This window comes from Nilaparvata lugens, chromosome 10 (assembly GCF_014356525.2).
Source record: "Nilaparvata lugens isolate BPH chromosome 10, ASM1435652v1, whole genome shotgun sequence".
Lineage (NCBI taxonomy): Eukaryota > Metazoa > Arthropoda > Insecta > Hemiptera > Delphacidae > Nilaparvata > Nilaparvata lugens.
The window spans coordinates 14,685,619-14,707,314 of NC_052513.1; the positions used below are offsets into that span (position 1 = coordinate 14,685,619).

The following is a 21,696-nucleotide window of genomic DNA, read 5'->3' on the forward strand; positions in this document are numbered from 1 at the left end:
AACTACTAGTTAGCACTTGCCCAGGGAACTCCACCACTAACTCTACTAATGAAAACCAGGCTATAGTAATATTGAAGTGAGAAAGATGATTCAAAACAAATGAAAAATGCTGGTGACGATGATAGTAAAAATGGTAATGAGTGTAATAAAGATAGAATAAAGATAATAAATATAGAGATAATGATACAAGAAAAAAGTGATTTCCAGTTAAAGAGAAGGCACCAATAATGATTGATGGGATATTCATTTAAAATGAATTGAATGCCCTAAATTTAAAAGTAATCCACTTCTTTATTCAATCTCAGATCATAATTTATATAACAACCTTCTGTCTTGTATGTGCATTCATATAACGTAGACGACTACTCTTTATTTGTATCATAGGTATTTATACAATGTAGGCTACTTATACTTTCAAATTTTATTACAAAATATACTCAACAACAAACTTTCAATATTTATAATCTAGATAATGTATATAACAAAATACAATAACATAAAAAACAAAACAATTGAAGAGTTCTCGATGAGTCTGAAGTATTATTGATTTTCAATTACACCAGGTAACTAACTTCGAGTCGTACCTCGAATGGCATATGGTGATTTATTAATGAAAAACTGGAACACTACTGGGCATAACAGTCTATCTAGAAAAACCACAGTTAGGCAACTCTGAAATTAGCTAGAGAAGTTATAACTTTAAATTAATAAGAAATGCCTAGAAGCTAAGAATGTTAGGGAAGACATTAATGGAAAATGTCAGTTAGAGGGTGAATGATTAGTGCTATAGAATGAGGTGATGCTGAGTTAACTGAGAATTAAATTATAAGAGAAAATTAATGAATGGTTATTAATGTGAGGAAGGGAAGGTTTGTTATTGCGAAAGTATGTGTGATTAAGATTGAAGAAATTTCGGTGAAAGTGAGAAGAAAGATAAGAAGAAATGAACGATGAATGAAGATGAAGAAGCAGAAATCTGAAGCATGGAAGAGAGACAGAAAGTGGAAGGCAGTTGACAAATTACCAACTGCTTTTAGCAACATCTCCAACTGGAAAAATGAGAAAGAAGCCAAGTGAATAGAGCAATAAGAAATATAACAGCGTTTGTACACTCAACAAATCAGTTCAATCTGATTTTAATCACAATAACTCCTACTTTTTCAAACAATCAAACAGCAAAAACCAAAAATCACTAAAAACATTTTGAAATGAATAGCCGCAGCACGAGTTTTGATTTTTTACTTGAATTTATTTTCAATTTTTTTCGTTAACAGTTACCATCTTAAATAACAAAAGATATCCAGAATTTGTTTCAGATTAAAACTACTCAAAGCATAAATTATTGTCCGTTGTGATGAGAATTATTGATTTTTTTACAAAATAAAACAAAATTGAAGCTTTTCACCATTTGTCTTTAACAACCTCCGGCGTGACTGGAAAAGAATAAGGAAATCTATTAGTGAATGCAGCAAGACACAAATGCAACTAATAAATACAAACACTAATACACAAAATCTACTACATACAATACAAAGGAAAATATTACAATAATAGAAGTGCATGGAAAGTAATATACATACAATAAATGATAGGAAATATAAAAGTATTTAACCTCAATTATTAAATTTAGTGGCGTAACTGATATTTAACTATGTCGTTTATTTTGCTGGTTTCTATTTTTCTAGTTTGTAACAAGTATATGGAACAAGTATTGATTTTTAAACTGATGTTTAGAAAAATATCTTCAATTACAACGTTTGTTGCTCGCATGAGTATCATTGAGTCTGCTTAAGTTAATCATTCAAGAGTAAGATAAGCTTTTTTCGTGAAAACAGTACTTATTAGTGAAAATCAAGGCACTTTAAAAATTACCAATAATACTACTAGGCAAGTTTCCAAGTTTAAAAAAACAGATTGAATAAATTTAAAAACAATTCAAGTTCAAAAAACAAGATATATGACTAATGATAATCTAGAAACAAGGAATAGACCAGTATTTAGTAGAAATGTACAGTGAACAATAAAAGAGTTCTATAGTACTTCTTTCGTAAAAAATATTAAGTTAACAATAGCTTGTGAAAAATAAACATAGATATTGTGCAGTAATCTCCCCTAATAAGAAACAAGCATTTATGCTATGAGAAGTGGGATGGAAATAAAAAGTTTACAAGTTTACCTAGTTGTAAAAAATAGAAGTGAGAAGGGGCAAATAAAAATAATATTTTATTATGATAATAAATGAATATAATATTATCATGATCAAGAGAAATCTTTCCAACCATGCGTCAAAAATTATCATTCATGAAATTTAAAAATTTTACATCATTCAAAAATTAAGTATTTCTAGGTAATATTATCAGTAAACGGTCTGGCTGAATTTAATGGATAGACAGAATATTTCGCTACATAAACGACATCTTAATGGTGAAGGATCTAATTGTGCAGATGTAAAACAAATGCACAAGATTTTTCAGAGATAAATAAAAAAATAGCTTAGGAAATCAAGGGCTTTATAGTTGAAAATTATTTCTAAACATTAAGGCCCGCCGCAAAGTAGACCCACGCTAATCCACGAAAAGCAACCCACGCCGTGGGATGTTTTGTAAACCATTGCTAGGCTTTTCCAGACATCTGTGTAATACATGCAATGAATAATCCACTTGTCAGCTGATTGATTATGGATAATTCTATAACAATGGTTTACAAAACATCCCACGGAGTGGGTTGCTTTTCGTGGATTAGCGTGGGTCTACTACTTTGCGGCGGGTCTTATAAGTTTCAAGGTATAAAGGTAAGAAGTACTGTAACACTTTTGTAGAATGACTTTTTTAGAATGTTTGGAAAAGTTTCCCTTGTTAAAAAAAATTCAACAGTGTTAGAAGAGACATTGATTAATACAGGTTGGGTCAATACTCACACAAATTACTCCTTCAAAACTGCTAAAGGAAAAGGAGTAGGGGTACATTCTCCAACACTCTATGAAGGAATAACTGGAGAAGAAAAAACAAATTGGCTTTCAAAAAATGTGGTTCACAAAATAACACCTCATGTCGCAAAACTGAGGTGAGCAAAAATATTTTCAAAAAATGGGTTTCCTGAAAATTGGAGAAAAAATGGTTAAGAAATGAAGGGGACACTCTTGGGGTTCACCACACAGGTTGATGAAAATAGTTGAAAAAAATTGAGTGAATTAGTGGAATGTTTGGTTTGTGTTGGAGGAATTTGCAATCGAGAAATTAAAAAACATGCGAAATTTTTCATATCTAGTCTTATGTAGATATGAATAAGGTGGTATTACATTTTTGAAAGAAGTGTACTGATCAATGCGAATGTTAGTTAGGGAGATTGTATGCATCCGAAATGCAAGTTTGAAAATTCAAAAATTAGCAAAGAGAATATTTAACAAAATTTATAGGGTTGAAAAATTGAAATGAAGGTTGTTTTCTTTTAAATGTATACGATAGAGCTGTATAAACGGAAACGAAATTGGAAAACTTTATTTAAATAGATAATAAATTTATAAGAGAGATGGAAAGATCCAAGAATAATAATAAATATAACAATATAAAGAAATTAAACCACGACATAAATAGGTGATGAGTAACAACTCTATAATGTATTGTAATATATTGATGTTTCATTTCAACAATACCGTGAGTAATTAAAGTGAACAAAAATATCAAATATAACAAAAAATTGCTTCAGAAATTTTATTGACAGTAAAATTTATGTAATTAAAATGTGGAATGTGGATTTATAAGTGACTTGTAATGAATGGAATGTATCAGCAACATTGATGTTACTGAAATTCATGATGAATGCATGAAATTGTAAAAATAATCTGGTATTTGATAGTGATGGAAACAATAATGGTAATATATAATTATCATTAAATGGAAAATGAAGATGTACATAAACAGAATAGAGACCAATTATTATAATATGCATTTGAATTATCAAAGTTATAATTCATAAATTTTATTCCATCTTCCATAAAAAATTTTACCAGCGCTAAAACATTATTTATGATTATTGAGATGGAAAATGACAACATGAAATACAATATTTACATTAAATTGATTCAAAATTGCAATCTAAGTCAATCCAGTTGACATCTTGAAAAAATGTGTATTAGCGCTAGTTATGAAAGTGGTAAGTTTGATAAGTTTTTAATAGTAATCAGAAAATCTTCATGAAATGCAATAAATAAGATGCTATCTTGAAAGATAGCAAAACTACATTCTTTCAACTACTGTAGAACTGTAGTTGACATCTTGAAAAGATGTCCAGTTGACATCTTGAAAAAACTGTGTATTAGCGCTAGTTATGGAAGAGGTGAGTTTTCAATAGTGATAAGAAAATCTTCTTGAAGTACGATAAATAAGACACTATCTTGACAAATAGCACAATTACTTCAACTACCATAGAACTGATAAATAGCTAAATTATGAACTCAAATTATGATGAAAACATAAATTTTATAGAAATTGATTATTTTGAATAGAAGAAGCCTAATGATCTTTCATTTCATCATAAAAGTCAATTCAAGTTCTCCACATTAGCAATTCGTTTATAAAGTAAGTTATAAAACAACGAATATACAAAATTATTTATAAGAGAAGAAATCAATTCAAAAATAAGACTAACAATAAATTACAAAATACTTATAAAAACCAAAATAATATACTACAAAAAATTAAATTTCACGGAAAAAATACTACGGTATTTCGAAAAAAAATTGTTGAATTGGAAGGTAGATATTATTTTCAAAATAAGCAGCTTAGAAATATTGTTGAAAGCGATACTTACTTGAAAATCTGTTGTTTGTGGTTCTTAGCTCCCTCGTTTGACTTTTGTCTCTGTCTTATTTCACTCTCTTAGTTCACACGACTCACTAGTTGGAAGCTAAATTCATGCCAAACAGATTCTTGCACAGCAAAATATTGTTAATAAATTGTAACCAAAGTCTGTCACTGCACTGTAAAACTCAACAAATTGATGCAATGGCAAGTTTATGCAAATATTCGTTATGTAATCAGGTTAATATGATACATATTTCAATAGCGTTCTGTGCTAGAATAGGTATCTCTGGTTATAAAACTGTATGCATGAGTGGAAAGTACATATTACGATAAATAACTAAAGTAGCCTGTTATCGTCAAGGATATATTCATTTTCCTCACAACAAAGCTTGATTGATATTCTAGAGTCCAGTTGCACAAAAGCCGGTTAAGTTTTAATCATGGTTAATTCCACAAGAACCAATCAGAGAAGCCGTCTTTAAAAAAAGCCTTCTCTGATTGGTTCTCGTGAAATTAACCACAAGATTAACATTTAACCGGCTTTTGTGCAACCAGGCCTTAAACTTCTACGTTTGACTTACACTTCCTGTATAGAGTTTTTTCTATAGAATCTTTACTTATCTGCTTTGTTAGTTTTGCAATCTTCAACATTTATCAAAATATCTTATGATAGCTGCTGAGTCGAATATACCTGAATTTCCATATAATTATCTCGTTCAAAATTCAACAAGATATTTTGTCGATTTTGCAATCAATGACTTTTCACAGCTCTAACGTTTATAGAACTTCAGAAAACGTATTTGATTAATGTGAAAACGATAATATATTTGAAGATCCATAAACGCCAAAGGAAAACCCAATAATTGCAAATACTTTATCACTTCCATTACGGTAATTTATTCAAAAAATTGTTTCCATAATGTTCTCGAATTAGGAGTAAATATAAATGAACTGATCTCTCCATTTTCTCTATACTTTGAAAATTAGTTAAACATTTCATGTGAATTTCCAAGAGTTTCTGTCTGTCATTCCATAATGAATCTGTCATTAATTACAACTGGATATTATATTAGTAGATGAATTTAAATGAATTGGAATATTTAATTTTTATAATAGAATGAAACAATATCACTAAATAATGTTATCTGATATGATAATTAATGCACCCCAAAATGTCAGTTTTCCACTTCTAAACGAAGCCATGCAATTCCAACATTAAACCCCTTTCAAAGAACTCAATGCAAAGCCCAATTATAATATTAAGCTTAAACTAAAAAAATCATCTCTCAATAGAGAAATTTGAATGAATATTCGACCATACATTTAAAAATAATTCAAGAGCAGAATTAGGTGGAATTACAATTTATTTACAAGATAAAATTTCAAATTTCAACACTTTATAAAAATACATTTATTCACATAACTGTTTAATGGAAGATATCATGGAAATGATTACTAGTTATCGAGAAATGTAATCCATTTCAAAGTTTAAACATTGAATGAAAAAGGGGTTTCAGAGGAGCTCAATAATCAATATTTTTTACATCTAGTATTTAATGTTGAACCTTGGGTATTTTTAATCATAATATTTATCAGGAATGTAACTGGAACATAAAATCTTAACTCCACTCTCAGATAAGAAAAATCAGAAAATCATACTGTTTGTTATTAATATACCGAACGTACTGGTATGTTATTAACTTGTTGGTAATTTCAATGTTACACCAACATATTTGAAAGTACTGTTTCAGAAAGTTTTGTATATACCCTTTTGACAATGATTAAATTTTGTAAAGTATTTTTCATGACTTTCAATAATAGAAATGATTTTAACTATAAGTATTTATTCTTGTTTCTAATGAATTGAATTAATGTTTCTCTGGAATCAATTTTGTTATTGACTTGAAATATAACCAAAGTTTAAAAATGATCTAGCACTGTTCCCAAAACAATAGATTCATTGGAAAAAGAATGAGGTTTGAGTTATTAATAGTTTATTGATATTAAAACTGAGAATAATTTGAATCATACTGGAAGAATTGGTATCATGTAAACCTGAGCACCCACTATAGAATTTTAAAATTGAATCGATTTTCATGTGAACGCTTTTTGGTAGTTCATGTTTTATCGATTCAGAAATAGCAATTTTTTTAGAACAGCATTTTCAAGAAATCCTTTGCATAAATCAATCTTATTATTCTGCTCAATTCAACTAATCAAATTTTGATATCTGTAACGTAATTTATTTCTATGACAAAACTATTTAGTATTATTTAGTTTTGGGGGATCTATATCAAATTCATATTCAGTCTTGAAAATAACACCAATCATAAGAAAACGGTCCTGATTTGAATGTACAGAACACAGGTTTATTGTGAACGAATTATCAGTTAATAATCGTATTCTTCTAAAATTACGATACTGAATTTGAAACTTATTCTAATAATATTTTTATTTATTCCAAGTAGATAAAGATGTGACAGAAACTGAATTTTATTTCTTTCAAACGAATTCTACATATTTATATTGTAGTAAGTACCTTCAATATTTCCCTATAAATGTATTGATTCAATACGTTTCTATTCCCTGAAAACGGCAAATATTGAAACAGGGACTTAAACCGAGCTATTATTAGATTTACATTCTACAACTTAAAAATAGAATATTTTCCTACTTCATTCCAATTTAAAACTAATCCGGGTAAGAAACAAAGCAACTGAACAATGAATTTGGAACCAATCCACACCATCAATAATACTTTACCATAACCAAATTTCAAAAATTAACATCCACTAATAACAAAAACAAGTCTTTATGTAAACCTAATAATTAAATTACACATTCCACAACTATCGATTCCTTAGGTTAGTGATCAACACAAAACGGGAATTTAAATTCAGTCTTCAGTGTGGAATACAGAAGTTCACAGCTACGTTTATAGTATTGCAATATTGTCCGTAGAAGATTATGCACAAGGATTGATGGCCAATCCATCTCCGTATCATAGTATGAACAAGGATAGATGTTCAATCTTTTTTTTATTGTTCGGACTGATTGATGAGAGATTGACCTCATCTGCTTGTTTTCACAGAGAACGCACGCGCGTTTGCCGGCTCAAATCATCATCATGCAAATGAAGCGGGGCTTTCACACTCATTTCTTCGATTCGGGTAGGATGGTCACTTCCCCCTCTCCCTCGCCCTGTCTCTCTCTTCTTAGTGGTACTTCATCCACGATACTGGTTCGATACTTGTCGGCCGGGTCGCCTGTGTGTGTGTATGTATGAGGGCCAAGGTAATGCAACCAAATGAAAATGTTAAACAAAATTAACAAAAATCATACAAAGCTTGGGAGAAGCGTCAAAATTAATACAAATTAGAAGAAATAAGTAGATACACAGGTAATCATCAAGAAATTTGTAGTTAAATTTAGAGTGGTTCGTGATCTATTCATAGTTAAGCTACAATATTAAAAAAGTTATTTCAGTTCCGGATTAGTCTATCAAAGTTTTTCAGTTTATCGCATGATAGTTGATGACATCTTGTGAGACCCGACACAACAATGAATTGACACAAAAAAATAAGGGAAATATCTATTCAAGATTTATTAATTTTCAATATTCATTCTACTCTTAATTGTGTACTAATTTTACTAATCCATGGGGCTGTATAGTATCATAGAGAAACAATAGCGTAAGTAGATATCCCATGGTATAGGGCGTTTATGTCGCAACTTTTACTGTTAACTAAAGCCGATTATTGTCGATTGTTAATGTTTTGACGGGGTGAGAGTGTATGAACAGCACAATATGAGAGACTACCAGTATCACACAGTTTCACGGGAAAGAACTACGTGGACTATCGGCTTGAGATAACAGTAAAAGTTGCGACATAAACGCCCTATACCATAGGATATCTACTTACACTATTGTTTATCTATGTTATTATTTATCAAAGTTTTTCAGTTTATCGCTTGATAGTTGATGACATAGTTGAATTTACACAAAAATAGGGAAAATATTTATTCAAGATTTAATTATATTCATTCTACTCTCAATTTTTCATTAGTTTTACTAATCCATGGGGCTGTATAATATTGAGAGTTCGGGTATAATATTACAGCGGCTAAAGAATAGGAAAAGTTTCGAATTGAAGGAGTTTTTTCTGACAGTTTTCATAAGAAACTATTAGTTGTCTTGTGTGATGGTGTGGTACTTTTCCATAATGAAAACACAAATTTAAATTGTCAACCACTTTTCATTTAAAGCGAATAAAAGTGGTTGGAAATCTCAATTTGTTTTCATTACAAGTTGTGGTTGAAATAAGAATTCTCATCTTAGTATCACTTACAAACAATTATTATAAATATCAGTTTACTGACTTACTTTTCTTTTGCTACTTAAATTATTAGATTATTATTTAAAAATTGTTTCAAAAATGATATTTGAGACCGTTACAAATTTCTTGATGATTACACAGAAATCTGAAAACCAAAATTGAAAATTGTTATAATGCATTCAATTTAGCCAAGTCAAAGCATGCTGGACTCGATTTGAATATTGGTGATTTCAAAGTATCTAAACTTCATTTGAAAATAAAATATCTATACAATTTTTACAAGACTGAGAAAAATGTATTTTGTGAGAGAGGAATGAGTAACAAATAAGTAGAAGAAGTTAAATTAGCTTCTTATAAATAAAAAGTTAATTTTTCAACTGATAAATACTGACAAGTACTGATAGTAGGCTATAATTCTGAAAAAGTGACTCAAGAATACTGTGACTTGGCAAATAATAAAACCCAGAATTAGATAAATTAATCAGACATGCAAACAATAAAATAATATCGAACCAAAATTAGACAAAGATACTGAAAAATAAGAATAAAAGGTGAGCAGAATGATATTTCAGAAAAATAAATAATTTTAGAATTTGTGATGGGTTCAAGTTTGAAACTGCAGTGTTGCATTTTTACATTAAGGGCAGCAACAAAGCTTAAGCTTCAGCTTTGAATTAAGCTCAAGATCAAACCTCAAGAAAAAAGCTAATTACAGGAATATCAAAGTTTTATATTCTTAAAGTTGAAAGATCAATGAGGATAAATCTCCTTCGCTTTCAAATATTCAAGATTGCAATTAATGAATTCTTTGAATTTATGAGCCTTCTGCTTCTCTAATCTCAAGTTAGTATAATAATTTATAAAAATGGTAACCAAGTTAATACTGTAGTAATTGAAATAACTACAAATTTACCCAACACCATATCAATCCCAGATCATACTTATTTTCATTCATGCCACATTTTCCCTTTATTATTTAAAAGCTGATACATCCCATTTTTTATTTGCATTCTCCAATATTTAATACCACTATCCAAATTAAATTACTCAGTTATAATTGTTGTTTAGACAATCTACAATGAGATTATTTCAAGAATGTTGAAGAGATTTGGTTCTAAACCATATTTTTGTTTGAATTGGAACAGATAATTAAGATGAAAAGAGTAATAGTGTTTAATATGTCACGAGTGTTTCATGTTTAATATATCATGATGGATAATGTAGTCGTCTGCTAGACACTAGATAACTTATGAAAAAATATTTTTTTCTGAGGAATGAATTTATTAATTGTAATGATCTATTTTAATCACAATACTGAAATAGGATTCTTAAGCTTTGTTTACACCAAAGTTATCAACTAAATTTTTTTCCGTCCTTATAGATTCTATTAGATTAAACGGAACTTGACAAACACATATGCACATCATGTATATGATAAGTTATGTTCAATCTAATACAATCTATAAGAACAGAAAAATAAACATTTTGTTAATAACTTTGGTGTAAACGCAGCTTAAACTTCAAGTTAATCCTATTTGAAGGAATCATATCAAGTTGGAATAAAATATTAATTTTATATATTTTAGTCGAATTATAATTATTTTGAAATATGAACAAATTTTGAAATTTGTGGTACCGGTACGTACCCTAACTGAATTATTTAGATCAACATTTTTTATCTTAGATTTTACTATTTTTTCAAGTATTCTATACTGAGGAAACCGAATATAAATGTTATTTGTTTAGCCCAAGTCATGTTTTAAGAATACCAACGAGAAGAGAATACAAGAAGAGAAACAGCGTGCAAAAGTAGAATGAAGTGAGAAAGAAGAAGAAACACCAAAAAGAATGAAACCACAGAGATGACAGAGCGAGAGAGAGAGGTATGAGAATGATAAGAGAATTATATTTACATGAAGAATGATTACAAGAGACCTATTTCAATAGAAGCTACAGGACTTGTGAAGATTTTCAACTTATAGAATTGGAAGGAAATTTATCTGTACCTAAAATAATAATGAATACTGATTTTTTACCGAATTAGATACAAATGTATTCACTAGATACCTCGTAGTATATTTGTTGATGAATGGGTTTTGAGGCTGGTCAGAAATTTGTATTTGTATTGTATTTTGAAGACTATGTCCTGCATAACCTCTTTCATTCCTTCACAATATTATTTTTTCTATTTATTAAATTATTTACAGAAATACATAATCAAATGTATGATTATATCAAGAAATATTAGCACTAGTTGCATTAAAATATTCACAAATTTGTTTTTAGAATATTTTGTCTCTGTAAATGTATCTTGTATGACACTCAAATCTATGAAGTTAGTTAGATCTCGTTCAAATTTCGTAGTTAATCACTATCAACTTGAAACTAAATAAAGATTACCAATCATGACGATTTAACGGAAAGCTTCCTTGAAATACAACTCATTCAATTACAAAATACCCAATGAGTTTTGAAGATGGACATAACTTATCTTTCCATTATCAATTGAAAGTGGATGCAGTTTTTTGTATTTCAATAGAAATATCGATAACTTTCTAATCAAGGTAAAGCAAATCTGTATGACTTTTTGATATTTTTACCATATTTACAACAACTCTGGATTTATGAACAATTTTAAATTGATGACAATTGTTTGTTATCAAAAAAGCTGTTTCCTTTAGAAATTTAGAGCCTACTGCTCTGTATATGAATAGAAATATCAAAAAAGCTGTTTCCTTCAAGGGGGAAAATAACAAGAAATTTAGAGCCTACTGCTCTGTATATGAATAGAATTCCTTTATAAAATTTGCATTCCTTAGAAAATACTGCTATAATTGGAAATAATAAAGAACGGAGAAAGGGTTGAACAGTACTACACCACGCAAATAAATATTTATACAGGTTTTATTCATCAATTTCATTATAAAAAGATACTGAGTATCGATAAAATAGTTAAGTAAATCGATGAGGAGATGTCAACAACAGTCTTAACAATAACATGGAAAGATGCTCGTTTATTAAACAAAAACATCCGGAAGAGACATAAACAACTGGCTAGAAATACCATTAAAAGTAACAATAGTTACAAAAAAATACACTAAAACATACAGAAACCTTCTCGAATTTGAAATACTCTGGGTATCACGAATGTGGAAGCCGATATTGTTTTAATTACTCTTTCGACATACATCTTAATGTTAGTTTATCAATAACGTGTACAATCATACACATATCTAACTATAAATATATGTTAACAAAATATATTATATTCATTTCATATTTCGCTACTGCTAACTCCTATAGTCTCACTTTGTCGTATTTGGGCATTCCCAAAATTTTTGAATGAATTTACTCAAGAAACAAGAATTACTAAATTTTCTATTGAGTGTGTGAGGTGCGAACTGAAGAGATGATCAGCTGATTTTCAGGATGTTGATTTTTCAAGGTTCATAAAGTCTACATTCTCTTATCCAGTTTTCTTGTCAATCCTTGTTCATTTATTCAACAAGTCTCTAGAATAAATTGCAGTACAAATACATTCAAATTGTCTTATATCAACCGAATTTTAAATCTGTTTTGGGAAGATTAATGTTTAAAAGTATATGACAGAGAGCTTCATTATTTTTCAAATGTCAACTATAACTTCTAAAGAAATATTTGAAGCATTCCAATAAATGTCAGAAATTACTTTCACCAACTGAAACTACGACTGAGAATTATTTTCAACTATCTCTATAAGGCTGGCTGTAGAAACTAGGTACGTCCCTTGTTAAGTTACTATGTGAGTCTACATTCTATACGTCTATGTACCCGTTGCTCAAAAGCCGGTTACATTTTAATCGTGATTAATTCCACGATCACGGTTAAAATTTAACCGGCTTTTGTACAACCGGGGCCTAAGAAATATGAATTTTTATTGGAGAGATTATTTTAGGAAGAATAAACCGACCTCAATCTATACTCTATTCCAAATTTTCAACAACCCTGGGCTTCAATCTACCTGTAATTGAGCAAACGATTCTATTCTTATAAGGTCCCTTCAATTAATCAACAGTCTGATATTTTCAACGTCTTACAAATCTCTATTTAGGTCCCTTTGATTATTGACTACTCCTACAATTAATATTACTCCAGTATTACTACTAAAAAATAGTACACGATTCAAATTTAAATATCTACCATAAATATGATAAATATGTTTATTATCATTTGTTTGGAATCATATTTTTTGAAAGCTGAAAACAAATACATTTAATTTCAAAGGGGTACCACCAATGAGGTTCAAATTATTTGCCTGAAACTATTTCGAACACCTATTCGAGAACAAATATCTGGTATTTCCTACAGATTATCAACATCCTCAAAATCTAGCTGGAATGACAGAGATGACACTTTGATGAAGAAAAATGAAAGATGATTGATGACTGATTGACAACGAACAAGAGTGAGACATAAAAAGAGTGAAAGAATTGATAAAGGACAGAATATGTTGTATCAGAATTATGCAACCTGACAATAGGGGAAAATGTAAATTCAATTTGGTGTTATATAAACGTCAAAGTAACGACAAAAAACCTCTAGGATAGCAAAGCTAAACCGCAATACTATAACCTAACCGAAAATAAAAATCACAATTTCTATCAAGAATGAATTTTAAAAATGTTATTGTGTTGTCGTAACATTTGTACTCTATTTTGTTGTTCAATAATCTATAAACTTTTTTGTCGTTGTATTAAATAATTGAAATAAATATATTTTCACACACTCACACCGCTCTCCCAATGACCATAGCTACTACATATAAATAACTCAACTAAACTAATAATAATTTCTCAGTTACTTTGTAAGTCTGTTACAATCGAGAAACACTAACACACTCACAAAGCCGTTTCGATATTATGTTATTGCAAGTTACAGAGAAAAACATAGTAATAAATAAAAAAAGTTCCTACAAACAAAGGCTCTTGTCCTTTAGTCCTGTTTGTAACAATGTAACAACACTTTCAACATTATATTTAGTTATGTCACCCAGTTTCAATCAAACTCATTAATATCCACACAGTTTCAAACTGGATTCAGTGAAATTACTTGCAGTTCTATAGTTATTATTGTTGTAATGGATATACGTTTTCAACTATACACAAAGCTTAAACCAAGATCACACAGTCTGGTGAAACCCGGTCTGTTCTTCAATATATTCTATTTTTGTAGTTTTATTAAAATTATTAATTTATCTCAATCGCAGGCATACATAACGCAAACAACTCCATAACATAGTTTTTCTCACCGGAACCAATCCAAGATTGATTTTCTTCTTCATCTCCTGATTCCGTTTCCCTTTCGGAAAGCTAGAAATAACTTTCTAAACTAGCGCTCACTAATTAGCTGAACACTGCCTCTTAACAATATTGTCACACACACACAGAACAAAACAAACACCATCACAATAACGCTTTCATTTCGTATAGTTTTCAACAGTTCTAAGTAAAATGAAACGGTTGCATTGATTTTCTGCTCGAACTCTGCTGGAATTTTCTACTCTCAATGCAGATTGATAGCTATGTTCATCACAAACTAACAACTAGCATATAAGTCGAGTAGTATGGGGTTTATTAGGCCTACTATTACAATTTCAAACACATTTCCAGATAATATGATTTCACAATTTCTTAGCTATCGAAGATAGTGCAGTGTACATTTTAAAAATACTTTACAATAAAAACTTGTACCCTTTTCATTTAAAACATATCAAAATGCTTTAAAATGTTTTTAATACAAAGGGTACTACAAGTTTTATATTGTTATTATTAATTTGAATAAAGTAGCCTAAATAAGTGGAGTGGTTATACATAATAGTTTATATTTATACATCAAAAGGTAGCCAACACATTTACATTATGGAAGTTTACAATATACACCATTATAAAATCATTAAATCTCTTATTAGTTTTTTTTCATGAGGACAACAGTGTATAGTCTACGCTAGTCAAGGATTACTTTATTTGGGAGGAAGATTGCGAGAAAATTTACAACAACTGTAGAAAACCAACAAACATCTTTCTGTGAACAATGTTTAAACTTCGTATTTTAAGGATTTTTTCAGGACAACAGTGTATAATCTACGGTATTCAAGGATTACTTTATTTGGGAGGAAGATTGAGAGAAAATTTACAACAAGTATAGAAAATCAACAAATTTAATTTCGTATTTTAAGGAGAATGGTGATCGACACCATGAATTTATTCAAAATGATTATTTCTCACAACTAATGAAACATCAAATAACAACTAGTCATAATTTGAACGGTTTTAGAATATTTGTGACATATAATTGTTATCAAAATATAATTTATCTTCTCCAGCTTGCACGATTATGTCATCACGAAGTTCCCTATCAAATTAATACATGTCCCTAAGTTAAATTTAAATTTATTATCTCATCCCTGTAGGTTGAATAATATTTATTGTCAATGTTTAGTGTCATTTTTATGGGAATAATACAAGATAATCTTACATGGGAAGTATTGGAGCCTGTAACCAGTCTTTGTATTGTCAACATTACAAATAGAGAGGCCGGACTTTCACTTAATCTATAATTTTCAACAACTTTCAACTTCTCAACTATTCTTAACAGAGAGGAATGGAAGATCTCTAAAATAGGAAACCTTCTGAAAATACTGTGGGGCTATGGAAGATCTCATTTTTAAAAAATGGAAGATAAATTTTCAACAATTAATGGAAGCACTACAGAACTTAAGCTATCTCCAACTACCAACTTTTGAAATTAGCAGCTTTATTGCTACATATAATCTCTACTAATAATATCATGATTAGTGCAAACAAACCCCTCTTATTCAACAAGAATATCACGAGGTTTTATTTGAGTATTACTGAAAAATGATACTTCCTTATTTCTTGATCCATTGTTTTAAAACAAATCAAAAAAATTAGGGATCATAGATCAATAAATCCTGGATATATATCCTGAAAAGCCAGAATATCATAACATTTCTGAGGTTCATCTTCAAGCTTGGTTTTGAAAAAACTTCTTAGATCTATTTGTTTTACGGTAGATTATGAAATCAAAATTAACTTGTGATTTTCAAAATTTTGATGGATCTCATTTTATTCGTCAACGAAAAATTTGGTCCAACATTACAAAAACCACAAAATTAATATTCACTTCAGTTTCTAATCCTCATACTCCGACATCGAAACATTAAATTCAGTCTAGAAGCCATCATTCATTAAATAATAATTTTTATAGAAAATTAGGATTTTCTCCTTCATTTAAATCGTTCATCTAATTTCAAACAAACCAATGGGGTTTGGGGGTTGGGGATGGAAAATTGGAATCATCTCATTCATTTTATTTTTTTCACAGAATATTGGAATATTCTCCTTCATTTGAATCGTTTATCTAATATCAAACAAACCCATGGAGATACTAATGATGGAGAAGGGAATTTGGAACTATCTCATCATTTTATAACTATTTGTAACAAAAAATTTAAACTATCACCTTTATTTGAATTAGATCAATATCTAATCTCAAACCGTCCATGAGGAACGAAATTTGGTACTATCTCATTCATTTTATAACTATTTAGAATTATCTCCTCCATTTGAATCGGATCATCATCCAATATTTAACATATCACTAATGGGGAAGAAAATTTGGGAATATCTCAATCATTTTACAACTATTCATCATGTTGTTTATTATAACCAACTAGAATCTGACCTTGATGGAATCTTTGATTCAAAATTTGGAATCTGATCAAGATCTAATATCAAACTAACAAGTAATGGGGAAGAAAAAAATTGGGAATATCTCAATAATTTTACTACTATTTATCATGTTGTTCAGTATAACCAACTAGAATCTGGTCTTGACTTGAATCTTTGAATCAAAATTTAGAATCTGATCAATATCTAATATCAAACTAACCAGTAATGGGGAAGAAAAAATTTGGGAATATCTCAATAATTTTACTACTATTTATCATGGTGATTATTATAACAACTAGAATCTGACCTTGACCTAAATCTTGGAATCAAAATTCGGGATCACCTCATTAATTTTACAGCTATTCATCATGTACATCATTAGAATCAACTGGAATCAGACCTTGACCTAAATCTTGGAACCAGAATTCGGGATCACCTCATTAGTTTTACAGCTATTTATCATGTACATCATTAGAGTGGGCCGTAAATGATGATAAGGAAAAAGGTGGCCCACATAATGACAATGCCGTGCACGGTTAGCAGCCAGTTCTTACCGTCAGCGAACTTTCTAGCGATGAACTTGAGTGTTTCGTCGAGCAGCACAACTGGGATCGAGAATTTCATCACGGTGATCCATTCGTCGGCCGACAGAGGTGTCACTTGGAATACAGTCTGCAAACACAACCAAAAATCACTAATTAGATTGGGAAGTGATGCAAAAATCACAGATAATTACATTTGATTGCAGAATTGGCAAGTGATATGGAGCAGGAAAAATGTGTTGAATAATTAAGAAGGTGGGTGGAAATATTGGAGAGTAGAATGGGTTGAAATGAAAGGCTAGGCACACATCAGTTAGTCAAGACAAGACAAGACATGATCAGACACAATACTTCACATAGTTGCTTATGAAGACATGTCTAATTGCAATGACTAATCAGCGTGTGTTGCGTCATAAGCAACTATGTGAAGTATTGTGACTGAACGTGACTAACGTGACTAGTCTTGCCCAGCCTAAGGCTAGGCACACACCTAGTTGCTTATGAAGACATGTCTAATTGCAATGACTAAACAGTGTGTGTTGCATCATAAGCAACAATGTGAAGTATTGTGTCTGATCTTGTCTTGTCTTGACTAACTGGTGCCCAGCCTTAGTGAATTAGTCTCAATTAAGGAAATCATATTGATTGAACACTGTTTTCAGAGATGTTCTAGAATTTTTCATGAAGATATAAGAACACATTAATTATGTTGTCTTTACTACCCTGGGTTTTATGAAAATATAACATGAAGTATATATTTAATCCACTTTTTCTATTCGCATAATCCTGGGACTTTTGGCATTCCATCCACTAGACCTTGAACTTTCAATAAAAATTTCTATTATACAGGTGTATGGGCCAACCGAAGATACAGATGTTATTGGAAAGGATGAATTCTGGGAAGATCTACAAAGAGCTGTATCAGAAGTGGAGACAGGTAGAAAAGTTTTTCTAATGGGTGATTTCAATGGAAGGATTGGGAATGAGGATGAACAGTGGCATGGGTGTATGGGAAAACATGCAGGTGAATCAGTGCTGAATGATAATGGTAGGCGGCTATTGGAATTCTGTATAGATAACCAGTTGTTGATCGGAATACATGGTTCATTCACAAGACCATCCATAAAATAACTTTTGTCGCTGAAGGAAGAGACACCCAAAGTATCATTGACTACTTTCTATACCCTTCTACCTTGAGATATGCGGTCAAAGATGTGAAAGTCATAAGGGGTGCAGAGATTGACTCAGACCATAAACTTCTTGTTGCTGACACTAGATTCCAAAGAATAGCCACGATCAGACAAAGGAAATATGAGAGGATCAAGAGTGAGGAATTGCAAAATAGGGACAAACAGAATGAATTTCAAACTGAAGTAGAGAAGGAATTAGCTGAAATTGAAACTCAAGTAGAAGAAGAGAACAGAATAAATAATATTGAGTTTCAATGGAAAAGTATCAAAGAAACATTATTGAAAGCAGCAAATAAAGTTTGTGGCCAAAGAAAAGTGGGGCAATTCAAAAGAAGGACGAAATGGTGGTCAGAGGAAGTTAAACAGAAGGTCAAGGACAAAAAGAAGGCTTTCCGAAGATACACTGGGTCTGGAAGAAATGAAGATTGGCTGAAATACATAGAGTGCAGGAATCAAGCAAAGAGGGCTGTCAAAGATTCAAAGAAGAAGGCATGGGAGGAGTTTGGGAAAGAAATAGATGAAAACTATAGAAATAATGTGAAAAATTTTTGGACAGTTTGCAAAAGTCTGCGAGGAAAGTTTGGAAAGCAGGCAAGGTCTATTAAGAATAAGGAAGGTCAGCTGGTGACAACCACTCAAGATGTGCTTGAAACATGGAGAAGATTTTTTGAAGACAAGTTCAATGAAGATAGGGTGGTGCAAGAAGTGAATTTGGAGTTGGATGACAATGCTCATGAAGTACATCAGATGGATGCTGGAATAACAAAGGATGAGGTGAGGGAGGCTGTTCAAAGGTTAAAGAATGGGAAAGCAGCAGGAATTGATAATATTCAAGCTGAATATTTGAAGAAAGGGGGTGAATGTCTCTTAGATAGACTCCTGAGTTATTGCAGCAGGTTTGGGAACAAGGTACAATTCCAAAAGAATGGGAACAAAATATTATAGTTCCACTCCACAAAAAAGGAAATACCACTGATTGTGAAAACTACCGAGCAGTTTGCTTATCTTCAGTGGTATGTAAAGTGTACACTCGAATATTAGAGAAAAGACTGCGAAGTGTGGTGGAAGAACAGCTAGAGGAGGAACAGTGTGCATTTAGGCCTGGCAGGCAGACGCAAGACCACATCTTCTCAATAAGATCGATCTGCTCAAAATCTATTGAAAAAGGCAAGCAAGTATATCTGGCGTTCCTGGACCTGAGAGCCGCATTTGATACAGTATCAAAAGAAGCCTTATGGGAGACATTGGCTGCTAAGAATGTGCCACAAAAATTACAGCGTGCTATTAAAAGTGTCTTCAATAATGTCACTGCAGTGGTTAGAACGTGTGGACAGATATCAGGACCTCTGCAAATGAGAAGGGGGATAAAACAGGGGGACAGCTTGAGTCCACTATTATTCACCATGGTAATGGATGAAATCCATAAAATCTGCAAACGAAGAACGGGGAGAATGACAGTCGGACACTGGAATTTAAGGCCCATTTTCGCTCAAGCTCTACTGTTCGCGGACGATATAGTTCTGATTGCTGACTCGGAAAGGAAACTAAAAGCAGCTGTAATCGAATGGAATGAAGAGATCAAGAGAAAAGGTATGGAACTGAATATCAATAAGAGCAAGGTGATGGTGGTGAATGGAACTGAAGGTGAGAGAGTGATAATAGAAGTGGAGGGGCGGCAGATGGAACAAGTAAAATCATACGAGTACCTTGGCACCATTATAAATGAAGATGGAAAACTGGATGAAGAACTGAGAAACAGAATCAACAAGGCTAGCCGGGCTTACTATGGTACCAAAGACTGTATTTTCGGGAAAAAAGAAGTGGGTACTATGGTGAAGAATAGGGTCTATAAAAGTATAATAGAGCCTATAGTTCTGTATGCGGTGGAAAGTTGGCCCATGAAGACACAGCATATGAGTAGAGTAAGGGCAGTGGCAATGAAGTGCCATAGAAGAACGGCTGGGAGGACGTTGAGAGACAGAGTAAGGAGTGACCGCATCAGGGAGGAAATTGGAATGAAAGATGTAAAAGAAGTTATCGACAGAAAGCAATTAGGATATTGGGGTCACGTACAGAGGATGGACGATGAGAGGAAAGTGAAACAGTACGCAAATGTGGTTGTAGGAGGCAGACGGAAGAGAGGACGTCCCCGGTACTCGTATGATGAACACATTAGAAGATTGGGAGAGGAGAGAGGGAAGACTTTGGGGCAGATGAGGAGGCTGGCTGCGGATCGCGACACCTGGAGGCGGTTGTCCGAGGCTACCCCGACGCTGTGAGGCACACCGGGGCAGAGAGAAAGAAGAAGAAGAAGAAGTATATATTTAATACCCTGGGTTTTGTGAAAATAAAACATCAAGTAGATTTATACCACCCTGGGATTTGTGAAAAAGGAACATCGAGTAGAATAGACAACATAATTTACAACAACAGATTTACTAATCAGAGCAGGGCTACGGAATCAGCTTAAAGTTAACGCTTTCCCAGAAGAACCCAGAATTGAAACTTGGTCGTTAGAAAGACGAATCGTTCAGTGTGCGAGGAAGAAAGAGTATTGGATGCGAAAGCGGGAGGCCAATGTAGATAATAATAATAGTTAATGGTGAATTATTGTGGTCCTTAGTTGGCCTATACAAAATAAATGAATGAATGAAGACAACATAATTAGTGTGTTATTTCAAAATCAGATTATTCTAAGAAGTACTCAATAGATAGCCAACTGTAATAATCACTGTTCTCAACATTGACTCATGAAAATGATCAATTATTTGATTTTGGATTCATGGATCTTAAAGTAAAATGTGTAATTCACAATTATTGCCAATCCAATGACTAGAATTAACCAAAATAACTTGAATTAATCAGAATGACTTGAATTCAACTGTTTCTAAAGTGATTCTAAGCTTTCATATTTACTATGTAATAAATAAACGATGACGAAAAGAGTTTGGTTTGAAGGAGAATGAAAAATAATAAAATTATGATCTACACATGTTTGTTGATAATCATGTACATAATTTACGTACATACATATTATAATACAGAATAATGTTTGATAGGGTTGATAAATTTGTATTATCTGAATAAAGTTGATA

At 31.4% G+C, this 21,696-nt stretch overlaps 1 protein-coding gene across 1 annotated transcript in view; it reads right to left on the reverse strand.

The window, feature by feature from the left end:
• Nucleotides 1-446: 446 nt before the first annotated feature.
• Nucleotides 447-21,696, reverse strand: part of LOC111046824 (calcium-transporting ATPase sarcoplasmic/endoplasmic reticulum type) — a 104,089-nt gene continuing 82,839 nt past the window's right edge. Inside the window, 2 exon segments of the mRNA XM_039436398.1 lie at nucleotides 447-1,433; nucleotides 17,424-17,541. Of these exon segments, the coding sequence (XP_039292332.1) occupies nucleotides 1,402-1,433; nucleotides 17,424-17,541 (150 nt within the window). The 3' untranslated portion in view covers nucleotides 447-1,401.